At 36.1% G+C, this 19,509-nt stretch overlaps 4 protein-coding genes, 2 long non-coding RNA genes and 4 other non-coding genes across 13 annotated transcripts; 2 read left to right on the top strand and 8 right to left on the bottom strand.

The window, feature by feature from the left end:
- Window positions 1-430: 430 nt before the first annotated feature.
- On the bottom strand, window positions 431-1,842 carry LOC110012805 (uncharacterized). The gene is made up of 2 exons (XR_016062766.1): window positions 1,439-1,842; window positions 431-856 (listed from the first exon to the last, which is right to left on the bottom strand). It is a non-coding gene; the product is annotated as an uncharacterized LOC110012805 (long non-coding RNA).
- On the bottom strand, window positions 936-1,022 carry LOC148785146 (small nucleolar RNA snoR27). The gene has a single exon (XR_016062959.1). It is a non-coding gene; the product is annotated as a small nucleolar RNA snoR27 (small nucleolar RNA).
- Window positions 1,226-1,314, bottom strand: LOC148785145 (small nucleolar RNA snoR27). Its single transcript, XR_016062960.1, has one exon. It is a non-coding gene; the product is annotated as a small nucleolar RNA snoR27 (small nucleolar RNA).
- LOC148785144 (small nucleolar RNA snoR26) lies at window positions 1,363-1,455 on the bottom strand. The gene has a single exon (XR_016062962.1). It is a non-coding gene; the product is annotated as a small nucleolar RNA snoR26 (small nucleolar RNA).
- On the bottom strand, window positions 1,528-1,622 carry LOC148785143 (small nucleolar RNA snoR27). The gene has a single exon (XR_016062958.1). It is a non-coding gene; the product is annotated as a small nucleolar RNA snoR27 (small nucleolar RNA).
- A 966-nt stretch (window positions 1,843-2,808) lies between the features above and the next one.
- On the bottom strand, window positions 2,809-4,364 carry LOC105174523 (lectin-like protein LEC). Its single transcript, XM_011096652.3, has one exon. It carries the CDS (start codon window positions 4,044-4,046, stop codon window positions 2,985-2,987), a length of 1,062 nt encoding a protein of 353 aa, XP_011094954.1. The 5' UTR covers window positions 4,047-4,364; the 3' UTR covers window positions 2,809-2,984.
- Window positions 4,365-5,473: 1,109 nt separating this feature from the next.
- Window positions 5,474-8,943, bottom strand: PTAC13 (plastid transcriptionally active 13). The gene is made up of 4 exons (XM_011096651.3): window positions 8,390-8,943; window positions 7,287-7,465; window positions 6,513-6,858; window positions 5,474-6,015 (listed from the first exon to the last, which is right to left on the bottom strand). The coding sequence occupies exons 1-4, from the start codon at window positions 8,798-8,800 to the stop codon at window positions 5,935-5,937; spliced, it is 1,017 nt and encodes a 338-aa protein (XP_011094953.1). The 5' UTR covers window positions 8,801-8,943; the 3' UTR covers window positions 5,474-5,934.
- Window positions 8,944-10,209: 1,266 nt separating this feature from the next.
- LOC105174521 (uncharacterized) lies at window positions 10,210-13,119 on the top strand. Its single transcript, XM_011096650.3, has 7 exons — window positions 10,210-10,559; window positions 10,642-10,909; window positions 11,438-11,623; window positions 11,699-12,383; window positions 12,467-12,573; window positions 12,661-12,720; window positions 12,815-13,119. The coding sequence occupies exons 1-7, from the start codon at window positions 10,386-10,388 to the stop codon at window positions 12,865-12,867; spliced, it is 1,533 nt and encodes a 510-aa protein (XP_011094952.2). The 5' UTR covers window positions 10,210-10,385; the 3' UTR covers window positions 12,868-13,119.
- On the bottom strand, window positions 13,094-15,190 carry LOC105174519 (fructose-1,6-bisphosphatase, chloroplastic). Its single transcript, XM_011096648.3, has 4 exons — window positions 14,604-15,190; window positions 14,246-14,470; window positions 13,544-14,050; window positions 13,094-13,343 (listed from the first exon to the last, which is right to left on the bottom strand). The coding sequence occupies exons 1-4, from the start codon at window positions 15,027-15,029 to the stop codon at window positions 13,272-13,274; spliced, it is 1,230 nt and encodes a 409-aa protein (XP_011094950.1). The 5' UTR covers window positions 15,030-15,190; the 3' UTR covers window positions 13,094-13,271.
- A 1,671-nt stretch (window positions 15,191-16,861) lies between these two features.
- LOC105174520 (uncharacterized) lies at window positions 16,862-19,074 on the top strand. 4 transcript variants are annotated; one of them, XR_016062829.1, is made up of 7 exons: window positions 16,865-17,102; window positions 17,384-17,481; window positions 17,867-17,948; window positions 18,163-18,264; window positions 18,340-18,409; window positions 18,715-18,801; window positions 18,889-19,074. It is a non-coding gene; the product is annotated as an uncharacterized LOC105174520 (long non-coding RNA). The 4 variants fall into 4 exon arrangements; XR_016062830.1 differs by having other exon boundaries at window positions 16,862-17,481; window positions 17,867-18,022; XR_002288052.2 differs by having other exon boundaries at window positions 16,866-17,481.
- Window positions 19,075-19,509: the final 435 nt, after the last annotated feature.

The following is a 19,509-nucleotide window of genomic DNA, read 5'->3' as shown; positions in this document are numbered from 1 at the left end:
ACGATAGTCCTATTACGTATAGTGGGATATTTGTGATCATCTCGGTTTTTATTGTGAGAATAAATTGTAGAGAAATTATAAATTCAACAATTGGTAAAAATTGATAGTACTTAAAAATAGAATTTAAAAGCTAAAAAGAAAAAGAAGAAGCAAAACTTAAAGTTACGAGTGTTTGAAAACTATATATACAATTTGATTAATAAACTACAAAAAATTTAAAAGATGTTTATTATAATTTTTAATTCAAAATAAATTAATTAAAACAATTTAAAAAAATAAAATAGTATAAGAAAAATATTATTATTCACATTAAGCTTGTAAATGCTTATTTTAAACATTTGTAACATCCACTAAAGCTAATCGTATTTGTATCGACTCATTCTCATCTATCCCGTATGAAACAATTTAGATGATTTGAGAATTGAACACGTCGACAATTTAATCTTTTAAATTACTCATATAAATTCATGTATATACAAATTATGGTTGGTATTAACTATTAACAATTAAAATATATTGAAATCTCAATATACAAATCCACACAATTGTAACTAAATAATTTTAATTTCTGCGTGCAAGGGCGGCAGAGTTGAGTTCCCCTGGTTGTACATGGCCATCCACGGCTCAACTTCACCTCTTCTTCGCCCTCTTACTCACTTGCCTTCTTCCTATGTCTTACTTGATTGATTCCATGCCTAACCTGGCCTTAATATTATTGTTTGATATAAATGGATTCATAGAATTTAAGATCCTTTTCAAATTCGTGTTCGCGTGTATGAATTGTAAACCCATTATCTTTCTTGTTTGCTCACGTGAAGACGAAGACAGTGATAACATGTCCCTCTTCAATCACCACCTGGAGTTCAAGGATGTTCAAATCAAACTCAGCAGTCTTCAACAAGTGAAAAGCTAGACCACGACACTTGACAATATCAGTCGGATCTCAGGATTAAGATGTTATCTTCAAATACATTGTAATTGCAGATAGATAACGCAGTATTAGATGACATCACCGATCCATAATAATAGATTAACCCAAACCTAAAGGAGCAACTACCATTGCACAGAATTCATCCAAGATCAAACAAGCACCTCATCCATCGAAAAGAACCATTAATAGATGATGCGCCACCTATATAAAAGTTTCAGAAAATGAAAACTCAAAAAAGAATAGAGACAGTGAAATTGTTGCAAACAAATCGAAAAACATAGAACATATATAAGTTTGGGATCTCAGAATTACTTAGTTGTCATCAATCCTTCGAGAGAAATTGCAGCCAGACAGCGCGTAATTTTTCAAATCATTGATCCATATATTACTAAAGAAAACACAAAAAAAAAAGGAAAAGAAAAAAAGGTGGAAAGCATCTCAGAATGGTAATTCCCCGTAAGTTTTCTTCACTGGCAATCAAAGTGCAAGGATAACAATTAATTCTACCTCATCATTGATGCTCATCCTCTGCTCTACTCTCAACGAAATCTAAAGCAACAAATTCAGAAAGGTAACACATATAAACTAAATAAATTAAGGGATCTCAGGAAGATTAAGAAGCTATCTTCATTCCGAATTGGAAATATCAGATAGATAACGCAGTTTTTCTTCAACGCATCATCGATCCAACCCCAGAGAGAAAATGAAAAAGAAAAATTCAAAGAAGAGCCAAATCCAAAACTTAAATCTATATCAAAGAGAAGAATTCATGAAGAATAAGCTCGCTGATGCTTGAGAAAGTTTGAGCTAGGTTCTATTAGTAAACTCGAGAGCTCTGTGAAATGAATTTAAAAGGGGCGATGACAAAAACCCTAGCGCTCTGTTGCCTGTAAGACGACGTCGCTCACCTGAATTATGGTCGTCCCGCAATCGAGTGGGTTGGGCCTACTTTGGTTGAAAGTTCTGAAGGAGTATTTAGGCCCTCTATGAGTTGGGCCAACTTCATGTGTAGTAATCTCATCTAGGTGTTTGAGCCAATCAAGAATTGAGATTATCAGAAATTTTAATTTAGTGAAATCTTTTAATAAATTGCAATTGGTATTTTATAGTTTCTAAAAAAGAATATTAAGATATTAATATTTAATAATCATACTTATATTAAAATGAGCTGGTCGTTTAGCACAGTATGGGACAAAGAAAAGGTCTTGAATTCAAATTTCATTATCCTACATCTATAAGAAAAGTCTCGTCGATGAGCTGGTCGTTTAGCATAGTATCAGTAGTGGGTCAAAGAAAAGGGTTTGAATTCAAATTTTATTGCCCATCTCACAATTTTGAGTTAAATTAAGCTTTTAGACTTTCCAAAATATTATTAAATCATGTGAACCTTAACAGCAAAAATCCAAGGGTCCAAAGCAATATGCCAAATCCACTATTTATTTGATTCCAAACAGAGTCCTATGCATTTGCATCAGAAGTTAGTATAACTTATTTTAGCGGATTGCAGAATATAACATAAAACAATCTAACTTTCTTCTTTCCCTTTCCCTTTTGATGCAATGATTAGTGATGGAAAACTTTAGTTCACAAGTCATTATTAGGAAGAGTGGATTACAACTAGTTTTGCACTATCAGCTCTTTCACTCACAAGCATGCCCATTTTATCCCACAAACAAATAGTAATAGGCACTGCCATTAACATGAACAGTTCAATATACATGAGAAGTCAAATGGGCAGCAGCAGCATTAAGATAATTGCAAAGCATGTCCTGAGATTCTTACCAACAGATACTGTATCAAATATACTAGCATTTTTATAATTTTAAGAGGATTTAGCATGACAAATTCATAACAATGAAGCATTTGGAACTCTCATCTTCCCAAAATGAAGCTGTAGTTTAATGATCACAACATATGGAATATATAGCAATACTACATTGGAATGATTGATCATTAAATTACAGCACCATGCCAACCAGAACATCCAAGTACTAAAAATGGAGAGGATTTACAAGCGAAAAACACTCCGTCGTCTAATCTGCAAACGAAACGTCTAGTTCTTACCATCTTCGATGGTTTTATCAACAGAAACATTGAACTTCTTGTAATCAAACTCCTTGGACTGCACAGTAAATTCCTCAGGCACCACAGGACGCCTATTTCCGAAGATAGTCCACAAGAACAATACAAAGAAGGCCCCCAGTGCACCACATACAGTGCCGAATATTAGTGCAGCAAGTATTCTTAAAGCACAATCACCTTTTTTAGGAACTTTCAGCTCTTCTGCATTCTCCACAACGTCTTCTGGATCCATGGGCTCTGAATGCATCCACTGTGGCACAGTTCTCGACTTAAAACTCCAGAAATAAATGTTACACTTCTGCGAAGAATTTCCACTTGATGAGCTCAATCCCACAATAACATCCTCCTCTTTCCACATTTCTGATAAATCAATGGGATAAGAGAGCAATGGATCAACTGGCCTATTGTCACCGAACTTGCTCAACCTCACCTCAAATCGTTTACTACTTGCTTCGTAATCAATCCAGGCTTGCAACTTTTCTCCACTGTTTAGGGCCAAATTGACAGATGAAACATTGCTCACTTTAACCGAGACGGGACTTTCAACATCAAGTCCAATATGGTTACCATTCACATCGCCATACTTGTCATCCTTAAAAGTATCAAATTCAACAGCAAGAAACTTCATTTTTCTCTCCACCAACATCCCCATTGGCCCACCATCAAAAACACTCAAAGGAAATCCGCTAGGAAGCATGACAAAAGCCAAGCCATCCCCATTTTCCTTAGACATGGAAAACGTAAAATAATTTGAGAAAGACACCACATTTCTTGAGTTTCCCTCAACAAGATTCATGGGTTTCTTACAACATACCCTCCCAGCAGTAGAAACCCCAGAACCAGCCATTTGAACCGACATACCATCTCCAGCAACCTCAGCATCCCCATACAGAGCGAACTGTGACTCAAAGTTTGAATCTTTACCAAAATTCTTGAAAGAAAAGGTCAAGTTTGGGTCCGCATCCAAAACTTTCAAGTAAAGATTCAGTAGAAAGAAGGCCAACAAGTACCTGGGAGTTGAAACCGCAGCCATATTTGATCTGAGTTGTGTTGGGCAAGAGTTTATGCTTCTTTTGTCTTTTTATTCAGGATTTACAAGGGTTTCTTGGAAAAAACCCATGAAGGATTATAGTAAATGGTAAGTGCAAATTTTTTAAGATTTTTTCTAGGGTTTGAGAGCAGAGGTAGAAGCAAATGGAAAACGCTTGGGGAAATGGGTAAGAGATGGTGGGTGGTGGTGGTAGTGGAGAGCTGGGGCTTGGAGGTTGTGAAAATTAAATTCGTTTTACTTCTTTCTGATACACTGTCTGATTTTACTTTCTCCCTCATCAGTGGTTGCTGACTGAGGGAATATAATATGAGATTCTTCACGATTATGTCCTCCTCTTTTCTGAATTTGTAGTCATGGTCCTCTTCCCATGCACATTTTGCCCTTTAGTGCTTGTATTCTTGCACTTTTCAGTTTTGTCATTCAGTATATAATTTGAAATTCAAGGTGAAGTACGCGTCCTTAATACACAGACACTGATTACAGATTATGTTTTAATGTGGGCCTTAAGCTTTACTTAGTAAAATAATTAAAAGTTGTGTTTGGCACAAAAAGAAGAAGATTCCTTGGAGGCCAATATCTAGGTGGTGCACTGCTCACCCCGACAATAAACAAACATGTGCAGAGCTGGCGATTGTGATTACTCTAATCACCCAACACTTCTTTTCCTGTTTCAAGAAAAGAAAAAGATAATAATCGCGTGCCTTTGTCTTCTTGATTCATACAACGGTCTACTCTACTCCCATGTATGTCTGTATGTATAACGTATGTCTACATCTACATTAAAAAAACACACACAACACACATTTTGAACAGAGAGATGACAGCTTGACATGTGGACCTTTGCTTGGAAGAGGACTGCTCACTGATTCATTAACTAACTTTGTCTGTCTTCCTCATGTGCATGCCCCAACCAACACTGCTCTGCTCAATATTGGGTCCAAATCAATATGGTATTTTTGAGGTGGAAATTTTTATAGCATCAAATATTTGGGGTGGAGGGTCCCCAGCTTATCCATTCCATTACCCACTTTGTGTAATGAAGATGCTGTAATAGATTTAAACATATTTCATGCTTCTGATCAAGAACGTATAGTGTTAGGTTCTTTCTCTTATGAGATTTTCTTATATTTATGCTCTGATGGCTAATATCGAGAATTACTTCACATGTCTACAGAGTGAATTGGTCCTAAACCACAAGCAGAGTCACATGCACTGCATATCCAAGAATGCAGCATGTGAACAAGTCCCTATTAATTGTCAAAAAATAGAAAGCCTTCGTTGCGAAGAACATCCACAACAGGAAAAAAGAAATCCACTGCAGAAATTTAGCTATAGAGCAACTTATAGGAGCATATGAGTGGCTTTTTGTTGTGTGTCAACAGATTCAAGCTACTTTCCAACTAAACGGGTTAGTAAATAAAGCAACTCAATTACCAGTAAAATGCAAGGCCTACTTACATATACTTCCTCCCCATTTACAACACCTAGAGAGATTCTAACTCTCTTTTTCCTCTCTTTGTGTCTGTCTCTTCTTAGAACAAGAACAGAAAGGCCAAAACCACACCAAGATACCGTTGCTCAGGGAGTAGTATGTCTTATCAGATGAGTAGCCGGAAAGAGTCAATGGAACATTAATCTGAACCAGCCCATTATCGACTCAGAGAATACATAAACTTGTCGATGGGAGTACTTTAATCTAATAATCATGCCTCATGGAGCTGCATTCTGCTAGGAAGAAGAAGATTTATATGCATGTTTCTTGTCCATTTGATCTTTTCTGGTATTTTGTTGGGCACAATCATCTTTAGGGACAACTATTTCCTATGCAGTAATATAATTTACCATCTAAGAGATCTGCAGCACTTGTATTTCAACTTGTCTCGGCAAGAATCTCGGTGGCATCAATGTCTGCCAAAGTTTCCTTCCCAAACAGTGTAAATCCAACAGTTGCCTGCAAAAAAGGTTATCAAATTTGCATACACAGAGATTTTGGGATGCACCAATTCAACTACTCTGCATAATCAATTACTATTAAGTAATCCACGACATAAATGAATCAGATGAGCATTCAAAAATATCACAAATTCCATGAGGGCATAATTGCCAAAATGAAGTTCAATATATATTACCAACTTGCCGATGCATTAAGGAGCATGTTCAATAGGTTGTTTCTAGCTTATAATTTCATCAATAAGCAACCAGAAGCAAGTTTTAGAAATGTACATAGTCAATTGAACTAGAGGCAGAATTTTAGCATTTCTAAGAGGATGCAAGCATGAAATAGTTAGGCTTTCAATGATCTTTATCCCTTTCAATTTCGGTTTCTACCTATCCATTTTGATTCATTATTTCAATTCTTTTCTTTCTTTATGTGGGAAGATGGTAGGATTTTTGATCCTCCGATGCAATCTTCATGACAAACTATAGGATCAAATCAAGAGAATATACCAGCCCTGTTTTCATATCAAGCTTCTTAAGGGTGCCTGAAAATCCAGCAAATGCCCCAGATACAACTTGGACAGTTGAACCAGGTTTCAAGGTTTTAGCCTTTCCTGCTGTTGTCTGCTTTGTAGCTTTTCTACTACGGCCTCCAGGCTTTGTTTTGGCATTTGATTGTGCAAGATCTTGGGAAACCAGTGGAGAATCTATACCCAGTTTATTGGAATCCAAAGCTTCAGCCCTTTGTTGCTCTTCAAAAGCTTGATCAGCTTTCTCCTGCTCTTCCTTTGCTTGCTTAAATATTGCCTCCATGTCATCTGCATCTACTGGCCTAGGTTTATTGATCTGGCGCTTTCTGCACGAGTCAAAAAATTATTTGCCCACAGTTACACATTGCGAAAATGAAATAGACACAACATTTAGTAATTGGCTCAACACGCAAGAGTTTACTAGTTGACAGAAATCTAAAGTGGGGAGGGTAAATATACAACTGTCAGAATTAAACTTCAGAGAGACTTAGATTGGTAATTTACAAACAAGAAATTTGGCACATCTTGAATAGAGTTTTCAAAAAAAGAAAAATTGTAAGTTTGTGAGGCTGGGGTGAAATTAAAGTGGTAGGTAGAAATTTTACATTTTGTTCTAAACTAGTTGTAGAATTCCCAAGATTATATCTCCTTTTTCTTATACTTTATGTGACACAACATAGATGCCAAATACATCAAATAACATAAAGGATAGATTCAGTGAATAAGGATAATAGGAACAACTGAGAACTCTTACGTATTTCCAACCTTGGATCCAACAAACCCCCCAACCCCATCACATTCTCGTATGAAGTCATGTAACTCCTTGTTCATTACACACCGCAAAAACACGCATCCAGGGAATAGTGGTTTTGGCTTAACAGAAAGAGAGCCATTCTTTAATTTTGTTTTGAGTTGGACAGATGGAATGTAAACCTGCAGATCACCAATATGGGGCAATCAGAAAAAAACAAAGGAAACTAAAATTGATGCTGCTCACAATTTGCTTATATGAACCAACACCATATGAGCTTTTGACAGGATGCAGGAAGCAAGCAACTTAAGGTCGTCTTGAACCAGATAACAAGATTAGCTCATTAATATCTGGAGCCAATCAAGCTTTACCCAAGCCACACATGGTGATTCTTGAGCTGTTCTAGAAAGTTTATTTACAGCTCCAGGGTCCTCTATCAAGCCTAAAAAAGATGGTTTAAACTCCACTCAAAAAACTATCATAGGCAGCTCAAAATCACACATCTTGCCAGTTGTTTACATTGTTCTGATTGCAACCACGAATGTTGTATTCATGAGTAGAGAACAGAACTGGTGAAGTGAATATACTCTTGGACATTGTTGGCGAGCTCTTTCTTTTGATTATACAATGTGAAATTCAAGCACTGCTCATGATCAAAAACCATATTCGTTCTTTGCCTAGAGCACACCTCTGCTACCTCTAAATTCCTAATAGATAACCAGTTAATAGTTGCAGTTGTAAGGCAGATTCTGGCTCAGCATAGAACCATTGTGATAATGTGCAGTAATGATAATTGACACCAATTACAGGAGACAGAACATTAACAAAGCTACTTGGATGGATCATTAAAATAGAGCTGTGTGATTCTACAAGCAAATAAAACTTGTTCAAATGTATCCTTTAACAGTTAACTTAAACTCAGCTCAAAGTTTCATTCGACAACTCTCGATTTATGAATATAAGTAAGAAAATAGGCGATAAGGACAGACTCCTGATGGGCTTCAAGTAAAGCTTAAAGGAACTTCATTCCGAGTCAATTCAACCAAACTATGTTAAGCACGATGCTTTATCGTTAATAAGAATAATACGAAACTAGTAACAAATACCTTGAATTCCATATCAGGGAAGTTGCGGGCCATTGCACGGGCCATCCTTTCGGCAGTGTCTTGGCCCGAAACTCTGGAAACTCTGACTACCCACCATTGGGGACCGAGCAAAGCGAGATTATCCAAATTCAGCTCTTCCGTCCAAGAGACATAGCGTTTCTTGGGCTTCTTGATGAGCCTCATCTCAACCTCTTCCTTCCAGTTGTAGGCGGGTTTGCTCTCTCTTCTTTCGTTCCTCATCTGCCTTCTCTCTCGGCCCGTCAGGGGGCTTTCATCTACTGAATTCAGCGTTACGGTGATTGTTGAGAATTTAGGTTTGGAAACTCTGGGCTGGAGAGTGGTGGAGAAAGGGAGTGAGAGGAATGTAGGGTAATACGGGCAGTGACTCCATGAGAGAAGCCCTTGCTTCATCTTCTTCTTTTTGCAGCTGACAATTCCCTGGTAGCTTGTCTGATGGAGTACTTGGTTTTCGGCTGTGGATAATGCTGCCGGAGAGTAGCTTGTTGGGCTGTTTGCGAGACTGCTCCTCAATTTGTTATGGCCCCAAATCTAGAAAGTTAAGCGGTCTAATTAATCTGTTAACTCGGTCTAGTCACTCAAATTCATACAGTTCACTTATACGATAATTTATGTATTATTTTTTTTAGGTAAGAGTAATAAAATATTATTAATTTAAATAAATTGGTTATAATACAATTATTCATATCGATGTCTAACAAATACTATCATAATAATCATATCTTACTCAAAAAGACTTACTATTACAGGATACAACGACTATTGCTATATAGTAAACAACATTCCATGCACTTTGAGGGATTCCAACCCATAATTTCTAAAATTATAGGGCCTCAACTTCGTCAACTGAGCTAGGCCTCATTAGCTAAAATTTATATTTTTTATTTACTCTTTTTTTTAATGACTATAAAATGTAGATTTTTTTTCCTTTTTTATGTGCAATGTTTTTTGTGTTAGTTTCTTTTGTAAAATGACATGTACATTTCTTGAGAGATGTTAAGTGTAATGTACCTCTAGAAATGTTGGTGTAAAATTTTATTGCTGAATAAAGATGTGCTTATAATTAAATTACAAGATCAATGGATATACTCATAATTTTACAAATGATATCGAATATATATAATTAAACTTAATTTTATGAGTATTATTTTAATAGGTAATAATTGAGATAATTTTTACTTTTTTAACACTTACGGAGTTGATACACATATAATTTCAAAATTCGAATACGAGACATCTCATAATAAAGACTTGTATACAAATTATTGATTGTCATCGCTAGAAATAATAATGGTAACGGAGATAAATTGAGAACTTGATTTGTGATATTCACTGTAAGAGTAATTTCTTTTCCTTTTTATTTGAAATCCACTACAAACATATTTGTGAGTTAAAAATATGGACACCAAACACACTATAAGTTGGTAGGACATTTTCTTATGGAAAATCATTATTATCAAAATCCATACTTGTATCAATATCTCATGAAAGGACAAGTATGAACTTATTAAATATTTTCAAAGGGCTAATATAATCAACAATGTCAGGTTGCCAAGTAAATCTACATGTATACTACCGGGCCGGATCAATTTTTGAGTAAAATCATGATATGTATTAGGATTTGAAAATTGTAATAACAATGACATAAAACTGACGCTAATCAAATTCGGATCCGGATCTGCATGGTCGGGCGGTGGAGGGTTTACCGGCCCGACCCATTTAGTAGTTGGAGGGAAAAATAAATTATAGCCCAAATTTAACCGCTAAAACTTAACGTTAATTGTCAATGGAAGCAATGCAAAGGTTACCTCCAAAAGTTTGAAATGCTCCCGCGTTCTCTCCTCCCGCATTCATTTTCTATTCCCTCTTATACACTATTCAACGCCCCCTCCGGATCCCCACCCCCGCCTTCTCTCCATCTGAATCTTGCATCTCCAACAGCGGGGCAGTAGACAGAAGGAAAAGAGAAAACGGAGAGATGGGAAAGCAAAGCAGATCGAAGAAACCAGAATTTGTAGGGAAAGGGAAAGTGACCCCTGTTCAGGTTGCATTCATCGTTGACCGATACCTTTCTGATAACAGTTATACCCATACACGCTCCACTTTCCGCTCAGAAGCATCACATCTCATTTCCAAATCTCCAGTTCAAGAAGTAATTTTCTTTTACTTTTGTGTTCTTAGCTGAAGATCTGTAGTGGGGTTTGATTGTTTATTTATGTTTCCCAATGTTGCAGGCTCCGAAGAGCTTGTTGAGTTTGGGAGCAATTCTGGATGAGTACATAACATTAAAGGAGCAGAAAGTGTGGGTGGATCAAGAACGGTGCCGTTTGGAGCAGGAGAAGCTGCGGGTTCAGAATTTGCTAAGCGGCATGCAGGATGTGCTGAATGCTTATAATGCCACCGGGAATAATGTCGTTACCCCTTCACCACCGCTACCTCCGCCCACTGTTGCATCAGGGGCTATGGTTTCTCAAGCTGATCTTGCTGTTGTGACTCCAGCAGGTAACAATTTATGCCCTAATCTCTTCAGGGTTAGTTTACTTTAGTCGTGATTTAGAAAGCAGTTAAATTGGATTTGTTGGCTGTTTTTCATCACCTGGTCTTTGGTTCATATGGTTCTAGTTTGCATTATGTTGTTTGAGAAGTATAAGTGGTTAAATTTATGGATGTCCAGAATGTCTAGTCTAACCAATGAGATGTCTCAATTTTGCTGAGTTTTTCAGATCCAATCTTACTATGTAAATATCAGATGCAAACTATATAATCTTTATGGATAGCATGATGTGGTTTATTTGTGAAATTGGACCCCACTGGACTCTTAACAAGCAGTGAATTTATTATTAAACCAATTTCATAGATTTAGCTTAATAAATAGTTTAGTTATGTAAACATCCAATTTCTTGGAGATGGAAATGTTTCTTTGCAGAAAAAAAATTGGTTAACCTTGATGTTTTCTGCGTCATGCTCTGGAAATAACTCGTTCATATGCAAAATTTCTCTTCTTGTGACCTTAACAATTATGCTCTTCAGCCTACTACCCTATGCACAACAGTCCAGCTATGATGTCTACATCTAGGCCATTGAATATTCGAAAAGATCCGACAAATTTCTCTACTCCAGTAACGTCTCATGCAACAATAAAAAGAAAAGGATCCAAAGATGTCTCAGATGCCCCAGTGACTTCTAAAAGATCTCGCAGGTGCACACAACCCAAAGGTAAAAATTTTTAAGGGTCCTTTGCCAATTCTTGTGATTGTGTTGGTGCTCATTTGTTATCCTCTGTTATGGCAGATGTTAACTCAGTTCTACAATCAAGCAATGCAGAAAAAAATGAACAGAAATCTCGTACAAATTCTACAACTCAGTCATCTGCTCGTGATAATGCTACCAATGGATCGCCAGTGCAAGGATCTAATGTTGTCAAGTGTCTATTCAATCAGGAACCTCCATCTTCTCCAGCTAATTCCTCTGTCCCTAAAACACCTCCACGAGCATCTTCTTCTCAAACTGAAAAATCTAGTTCTCCACTGGAAAATTGTTCAACTGCTACTTCTAATAAAGACATCACTCCTCAACAAATTTTGTCTGCCAACTGTACAATAATCTCTTCAGAGACAATTCGAGTTAGCCCTAACAAGCAAATAGCTTATTATTCAATAGAGAAAAACCATATTTCAACTTGCTCACCACTTAAGACAAACTTGAAGAGGTCCAACACCAAGGATCATGTCAAAGGAAGGCTAGATTTTGGTACTTCTGAAATGCCTATGATGACAGAGAACCTAACCTCTGATGGTAACTCCACGTCTGAATCTGACAAAGAAGGAGATATTCTTGACTTGGATTTTGCAAATTTGGATGCTTTGGGTTTGGACTTCAACTTCTCTGAGTTTTTAGTTGACTTTGATATTGATAATGAAGGATTGGGTTTATCTTCAAAACAAGTAGTAGATTCTTCTCCAGATTCTCATTCAGGGTGATTGTACTGGCTTCTCTGTGTATACTTGTCATTATCAAATGGTTTTCTCAAAACCTGATCTCTTTGCATGGCGATTGCAGGTCTCTGCCTACATCAGGAAATGTTGAACTGGATACGAGACAAGTTACATCACAGTTTTCATCGACTATGACAGGATTTCTAGGGGAGAAGAATATGAATCTAGTGGGTAAGAACTTGAAAGTTATGCAGTTTGTGAGGTCTTATTTTTGCACTATGAAATGCTAAATTGGTTAATTTACTTGTATGTAAGCAGGTACAGACTCTGTGGCAGCTATGCGGTCTGTCACTAAATGTATTAGGATTGTTAGTCCTGGTAATCTCCATCCCAATTAGGCTTGTCTTGATTCATATCTTGATTCACATGAAGATGCATCATTTGGTTGATGAAGGTTTTGCTTTCTTTGCAGTCAAAAGTCAGAGAAGCAATTTGGGTCAGGAGAATTTGCCTGATAGAAGCTGATTGACTGGATAAGATGATTGAGATGACTTTTTAAGCTGACATGCTACTATGACAACCAACACTCTTTTACTCTTTTTTTTTCCTTCAGTTTTAGATTTGCCAGAACTGATTTATTAACTACATTATATTATGTATATGCATTAGAATTATTGATAGATCTCATGTTCCCAACTCTACTGAGATTTAACAATGGGATATAGGAGAAAACATTGTTCACACGCACTGATGAATGAAATGGCTTCTTTGTATTTATTTGATTCTCAATGGAAGTATGTACCAATCCTTACTGAATTTCATGCAAGTATAACAACCTATACCATCTAATCTTGACCTTGCCCATTGACATTCTTCAAGTATGTGGTGGACAAGTTTGAATCAGGAACTTGACATATCTGGAGCTACTCTTAAGACAAATACTTCTCCAGATTATCAATTTCATCTGGGCTTCCGATGAATATTGGAGTGCGTTGGTGAATCTGCAAAAGATAAACAATGATTTGAATCATTAACTGCAACACATGCTTCAAGAATGTATGACTTATGTGATTTGTACTTTATTTGCTCATCACACACATCTTTATTTTATCTACCTTCATTTGGCACTTTCTTTTTAACCACTTACTTCTATTTGAAAATTCCAGAATTTAAAAATCACATGAAGAGTTATGTTATTTACCTGGTCAGGCTTGATATCTAGTATTCTTCTGCGACCATCAGTGGCTTTTCCCCCGGCTTGCTCTATCAAATAGCTCATTGGTGCACACTCATACAACAGCCGCAGATTCCCATTCTTGCTGTTTTTGTTGTCTGGATTTCCATAGATACCACCCAACAGCAACATTCGGTGAATCTCACCAACCAGACAACCTATGTAACGGCCTGAATATGGCTTGCCGTTGGGACCTGGTTTTCTCAAGTCATCCAGGTACTTCTTCAGCTTTTCATCAAACAAATCATAGTTACCTTCATTGAAGGAGTAAATTCTGCCAGAACTAGGAATCTTGATGTTTTCATGTGTCAAAACGAATTCTCCATATGTAGGATCAAGGGTGAAGGAATGCACTCCTCTCCCTATGGAGAATGTGAAAACCACTGAGCTTGAGTATAGGCAGTAGCCTGCAGCCAATAAGTTGCTTCCTGGCTGGCAAACACTGACTATGCACTTCTGTTCTGCTTGATCAAGCTTTTTCCGGCCCAAATCAGACAATAAGCACGTTATATATAAGGTTGGTGCCACATACAGATCAAACACTCCATAACATGTTCAACAAATTATAACAGGAAAACCATGATCTAGTTGGAAAATCCCGAACCATAATGTAAGACTGTGCGTGTGAAGATGAAATGGAAGCATGCTATTAAATACTCAGAATTTTACCGCGGAATCATCATCTATGTTGAAAAGGCATTGCTTATCCGGGGCATAAATCCCAAAGATGGATCCTGTCGTTAAGCTAGTGTCAATATTAGCAGAGCCATCAATGGGGTCGAAAACGACAATGTAATTCCCAGAATAGGTCTCTTCAACTGCTACCGGTACATCCTCTTCTTCTGATGCTATAATCCCAGTCCTCCCGGTGGATCTCAGACAGTTGCAGAACAGCTGAAATATAACTATACTTGTTTCAGTTTAGTACATAAGAAGTTCGCAATGCTTGAACTAACTCATCCAAGAATTGATTATGCTTTTTTGCTTATAACCAATCAGAACAAATGGAACAGAACATGATACTGACCTCATTGGAAATGACGTCGAGCTTTTTCTGATCTTCGCCCTGGATGTTAACGGTGCCCTGAGCTCCAGTGAGATTGATAATGCTGGATCTTTGAAGCAGAGAAGCTATCTGCTTGCAGGCTAACGAAATGCTGGAGAGAACGATTGTGAGCTCGGCGTCTATGTGGCCCGCCTGTTCTTGCTTCAAAAGCCATGTTGTCAAGTTCTCGATGCCGTATGTGCTTTTCTTGATTCTGGGCCCGGCCGCTGTCGCAGGGGCTTCAATTTCAACGGCTTTGCAACTGATTCTTGGCCTGAAACTGCCAGTGACATTTGGGTATTGGCTGCGGCCGTGTGAGCGGTGGAGTTGAGAAGGACACAAACGGCAGATGGAAAGAGAGGCTGAGCTAAGGTGGTTCCACAGTAATGTCGGGACTGCTTCACCCATTCTCTCTTTCTCTCTCACTCTCTCTCTCCGTGAGTATATGTTGTGTGTGAATGATTGGACGTGCTTATCTTCGCAAAGTGCCAATTGTGTGATCGAGATTCAATAGCAGTGAAATCCAAGAGTGAATGCAGTTGAGAGGGTGAATTAAACCAAAAGCGAAGGCGACTTTAGTTTGCGCTTCAAACAAGCTGAACTGATGAAATAAATGGTTTGATGCTACGTTCCAAGAAAGACGAATGTTCGAAAGGATACTTCAATATATATCCATATCTATATTACATATAAAAATATGAAACGTAAATATTTGTTATCCATTGTGAGAAGACATTCAAATAACTACAACACCACCAAGAAACACTAATGTTTGGTTTTATTTTAAAAAGCTCAATTTCACTAACAGTAATTGTTAATTCTACTAAAATCATACAATATTATTGATGTAAATTAATTGCACACAACATCGATTCTTTGTACATAACTATTAATAGAAATATTAAATTTATATAAAAAAGAGTTTTAATTTATAGTAATAATTATTTAAAAAAATTGATTGATGACGTTATTTCGAGTAAGTCACACAATTTGATTATTGTCAATTCTTTGCGCATAATATTAATAAAAATATTAAATTTATTATGATTTAATAATTAATACATATTATTAACTAATAATAAGATATTTATCATGAATTAATAATAAAAATTCAAAACTAAATATATATGAAGTTGTTTCGCCCATTTTAAAAATATTTTTCAAATAATGATGTAACAAAAAATTAAATAAAAATATTGTGAAAAGAGTAACGACTTGACACCAATTTGCAGTATTTTGTATATTTTTTTAAATTATAATTATAAACAACTCTATTTCTAAAATCTTAAATTCTTAATAAATTTCTTAAAATTAATTAACAAATTTGATGTTACAAGTGTCCTAAAAGCTTCATAACATATTTTAAATCGGATCCATAATGAACTTATTTTTTAAATTAGAAGTAACATCTTCTAAGCTTATTTAGTAGAAGTTGAAGTTAAAATCATAAAGTATTAATAAAAAAATTGATGATATTCTTCACAATCAAATGACGTCTTACACAAAATTTAAAATGATAATTTTAAATCACCTTATATTAAAATTTTGAAATGCACCCAAGTATTTTTTTTATTTTTTATTTTTTGAGAAAAAAAACTAGTTTGTTTGGTTCAAGTGGGAGAAAAATAAGAGTATGGTTCGTTAGGTTCAAGTAAGAGAAAAATAAAAGTGAAGGAGGAGGGGATGGAAAGAATAGTAATTTTTTTTAAAGTTGTTTGATATGATTGGAAGGGGAGTAAATTTTAAATATTTTTGCTTATTTGGTACGAGAAAAATAGATTGAAAATAAAAGACTATTTTTTTTAATTTTACTGAATAATTATTTTCTTCATTTTGTATTAGAATATAAATGACTTAATATTATACTAATATTAAGAGAAAAAGCTATTTGAATATCAATTGTAACAAAAAAATTTGAAATAATTATTGCGAGTTTGAAATACCTATAAATAAACACAACAATTGAAATACAATACAATAAAATAAAAATGATTGATAAAATTAGAAGGTTATGTAGTTTTATCTGCTAACGTTGCTATTCTCTGTCTAACATATAATGAAATGATTATCCTCATAAATAAAGAATTATCAAAAGACACACAAATGTAATGTTTTAGTTTTAGTTTTTTTTTTTTGCAAAAAAAATATATAATTTTGTATTTTTAGAGGGTGTTTAACCCAAATAAAAATCATAAATAGGATAAGGAATTGAATTAAATAATTTATATCAATTTGATATATCATACATAAATGTACAAAATTAAGAAAACCCTAACCTTATTTGACATGAATTTCGCACCATTCTCTCTTTCTCGCTCCTCAAAGAAAAATTGCTGAAGATTTTCTTGATTAACGGCTAGTTTTCAAGATTCAACACCGGCTGTTTTTCTTGATCGCCGAAGATTTTCTTGATTAACAGCTAGTTTTCAAGATTCAACACCGACTGTTTTTCTTGATCGCCGAAGATTTTCTTGATTAACGGCTAGTTTTCAAGATTAAACAACGGCTATTTTTTTTTCTATTTAAGGGTTTTGCTAATTCTCTTCTTCAAGCGTGTCTTGTTGCGGTCTTTTTGTTTGTTTGGGTTGCTCGTTCAACTATTTATTCTTGTCTTTTGTTTTTGATTGTTCGTGATTGTGGGGGTTTTTTGTGATTGCTTTGTGATTATGGGTTCTTCTGATTGCTTACTGTGATTGTGGTAATTTGGCTTTGATTATTCCGTGACGGTGGTTTGTGTTTTGATTCTCTTGTCTTTTCTGCAGGCAACCCTAGCACTCTAGCTGGCCACTGGTTTCTGGAGTTGCTCCGAGAAGATGGCTTTTGACTGCATCGCCTTCAAAGCGCGCTTCATCTATTAATGGTATAATCTCTCATGATACTTTTGTAAATACCTTTTGTTTTTTAATTTTTTCCCCTGGCCTTTGAATTTGCTGTTCCAATTAACCATATGTGAGACCAACTTTCATACCAGAAGCTGTAAATTTCTGTGTATGATTTGAAGCACTGTTTTCTTGCATTTGGTGGTTGAGTTCCTGTTGGGGTCTTTTTGTTTGTTCGGTTTGCTCATTCAACTATTTCTTCTTGTTTTTTGTCTTTGATTGTTCGTGATTGTCCGGTTCTTTCTGATTGCTTTGTGATTGTGGGGTTCTTTCTGATTGGTTGTGGTAATTTGTCTTTGATTATTCCGTGATGGTGGTTTGTATTTTGATTCTTCTTGTCTTATGATTGTTCGTGATTGTGTGCAGACTTGTCCCCGTTGGAGGTAATCTTGGGCTCAGACTTGATTTCAGGAATGCTTTTTGACGTATGCTTTATTGTTCTATGAGGGTAAATTTTTCTTTGGGCACGTTCTCAAAGTTCACGCTAGCTGCAGTGTAGTGCTTTTCTGTACCTGCAACAAAGTTACTTTTCTCCCTTGCAACATTATTTCTAATATGAAATACTTATTTTTATGTCTGAGCCAGCTGCTATTGCAAGCTTGATGTATGGAATATCCTTATCTAAGTCTTTGTTACTAGGATACGTGTTCTTTCTGTTGTAGGTATAAGAACACTGAAGTTGGTCAGGATGCTTCCATTTGCGTACAAGTCAAGCTACCATTTGTGCTGTAGGAGCTCTGAGAATTTGGCTGAAATTATACCATGTTGGCTTTTTTGCCTTAATTTTTCCATTTCTTGGTTAATTTGATGCGAATCTCAATTTCTTGCCACGTTTGCAGAGACAGGAGAGGCCAGTGGTGTTTTCAGGTGACAAGATTATCTTTGTTGGTTCAATGACGTGGTAAAATGGTAAGTGTTGTCGCTGCTTGAGCGAGAAAAGTTGTTATTGTATGAAACATTGAGAAAAGTTACCTGTATTCATTTAGTCTTTTAACTTTTCCTTGGCATTTATTAATGCTGTAATACATTAATAGAAGTTTCTCTTGAGCTTGGAAGAAAATATGCCTTTATTCTCTGTAAAGATGTTGTGTAGCATCATCTATGTAGAACAGTTTGGCATTAGCCTACATCAAACGTGTTATAAGTTTTGCTTGTAGTTTATAGGAGTCTAATATATTATAAGTTCTGTGGGTTACTCAAACTGCCGTAAACAGGGGGTGCTATGCAGTCGAGTGCGTATGATTGTGCCGGAGCAGAGGGGTTTCATGAAGACTTTGATTCCACAGTTGTTGTTTGTCCTGGTAATTCTCCATCCCAATTAGGTTTGTCTTGATTTATATGAAGATGCATCATTTGGTGGTTGATGAAGTTTTCTGCTTTCTTTGCAGTTAAAAGCCAGAGAATCGAGCTGATTGACGAGGTAGGATGATTGAGATGACAGTTTAAGCTATGACGACAACCAATGCTTTTTTACGCATGTTTTTTCCCCCAATTTTAGATTTGCCGGAACTGATCTATTGTGACTGCATCATGTAAATGGATTGGAATTATTGAAATGGCTTCTTTGTGTTTTATTTGATTCTCAATGGAAGTATGTACCCAATCCTCTTACTGAATACTATATTTCATGCGAGTATACCAATCTTGAACTTGCCCTCGACATTCTACACATGCCACGTGGTATAGGGCAAGTTGGAATCAGGAACTTGGCATAATCTGGAGAATGTGAAAACCAGTAGCCTGCAGCCAATAGTTTGCTTCCTGGCCAGCAAACACTGATTTTGCATTTCTGTTCTGCTTGATCAAGCTTTTTCCAGCCCAAGCATTTGACTGGGTTTAAAAAATTATCCTTCATTGTTAACTACAAACAGACATGTGAAAATTCAAACAGATCCATACGATATAACACAATTCCTTCAAATTTCTGTATGAATCTGAACAAGAACTTCAGCTTCATATGGGATATCTGCATCACTATAACCAAAAAGCACAAAAACACAAACAATCTA

This window comes from Sesamum indicum, linkage group LG11 (genome assembly GCF_026168435.1).
Source record: "Sesamum indicum cultivar Baizhima isolate 11 linkage group LG11, ASM2616843v1, whole genome shotgun sequence".
In the NCBI taxonomy this organism is placed as follows: Eukaryota; Viridiplantae; Streptophyta; class Magnoliopsida; order Lamiales; family Pedaliaceae; genus Sesamum; species Sesamum indicum.
Note: the sequence above shows the minus strand (reverse complement) of the source record. Positions and strands in the feature narration are given on the sequence as shown.

Coding starts and splice junctions, on each gene's coding strand:
- LOC105174521 (XM_011096650.3), top strand. CDS start 10,386: ATGGGAAAGCAAAGCAGATCGAAGAAACCAGAATTTGTAGGGAAAGGG. Junction 10,910..11,437: donor TGCTGTTGTGACTCCAGCAG/GTAACAATTTAT, acceptor TATGCTCTTCAG/CCTACTACCCTATGCACAAC. Junction 12,384..12,466: donor TCTCCAGATTCTCATTCAGG/GTGATTGTACTG, acceptor TGGCGATTGCAG/GTCTCTGCCTACATCAGGAA.
- PTAC13 (XM_011096651.3), bottom strand. CDS start 8,800: ATGAAGCAAGGGCTTCTCTCATGGAGTCACTGCCCGTATTACCCTACA. Junction 7,466..8,389: donor TCCCTGATATGGAATTCAAG/GTATTTGTTACT, acceptor GGTGATCTGCAG/GTTTACATTCCATCTGTCCA. Junction 6,016..6,512: donor TTGATATGAAAACAGGGCTG/GTATATTCTCTT, acceptor CCTTTTTTGCAG/GCAACTGTTGGATTTACACT.
- LOC105174519 (XM_011096648.3), bottom strand. CDS start 15,029: ATGGGTGAAGCAGTCCCGACATTACTGTGGAACCACCTTAGCTCAGCC. Junction 14,471..14,603: donor TCGACGTCATTTCCAATGAG/GTCAGTATCATG, acceptor GTTATATTTCAG/CTGTTCTGCAACTGTCTGAG. Junction 13,344..13,543: donor TAGATATCAAGCCTGACCAG/GTAAATAACATA, acceptor TATCTTTTGCAG/ATTCACCAACGCACTCCAAT.
- LOC105174523 (XM_011096652.3), bottom strand. CDS start 4,046: ATGGCTGCGGTTTCAACTCCCAGGTACTTGTTGGCCTTCTTTCTACTG.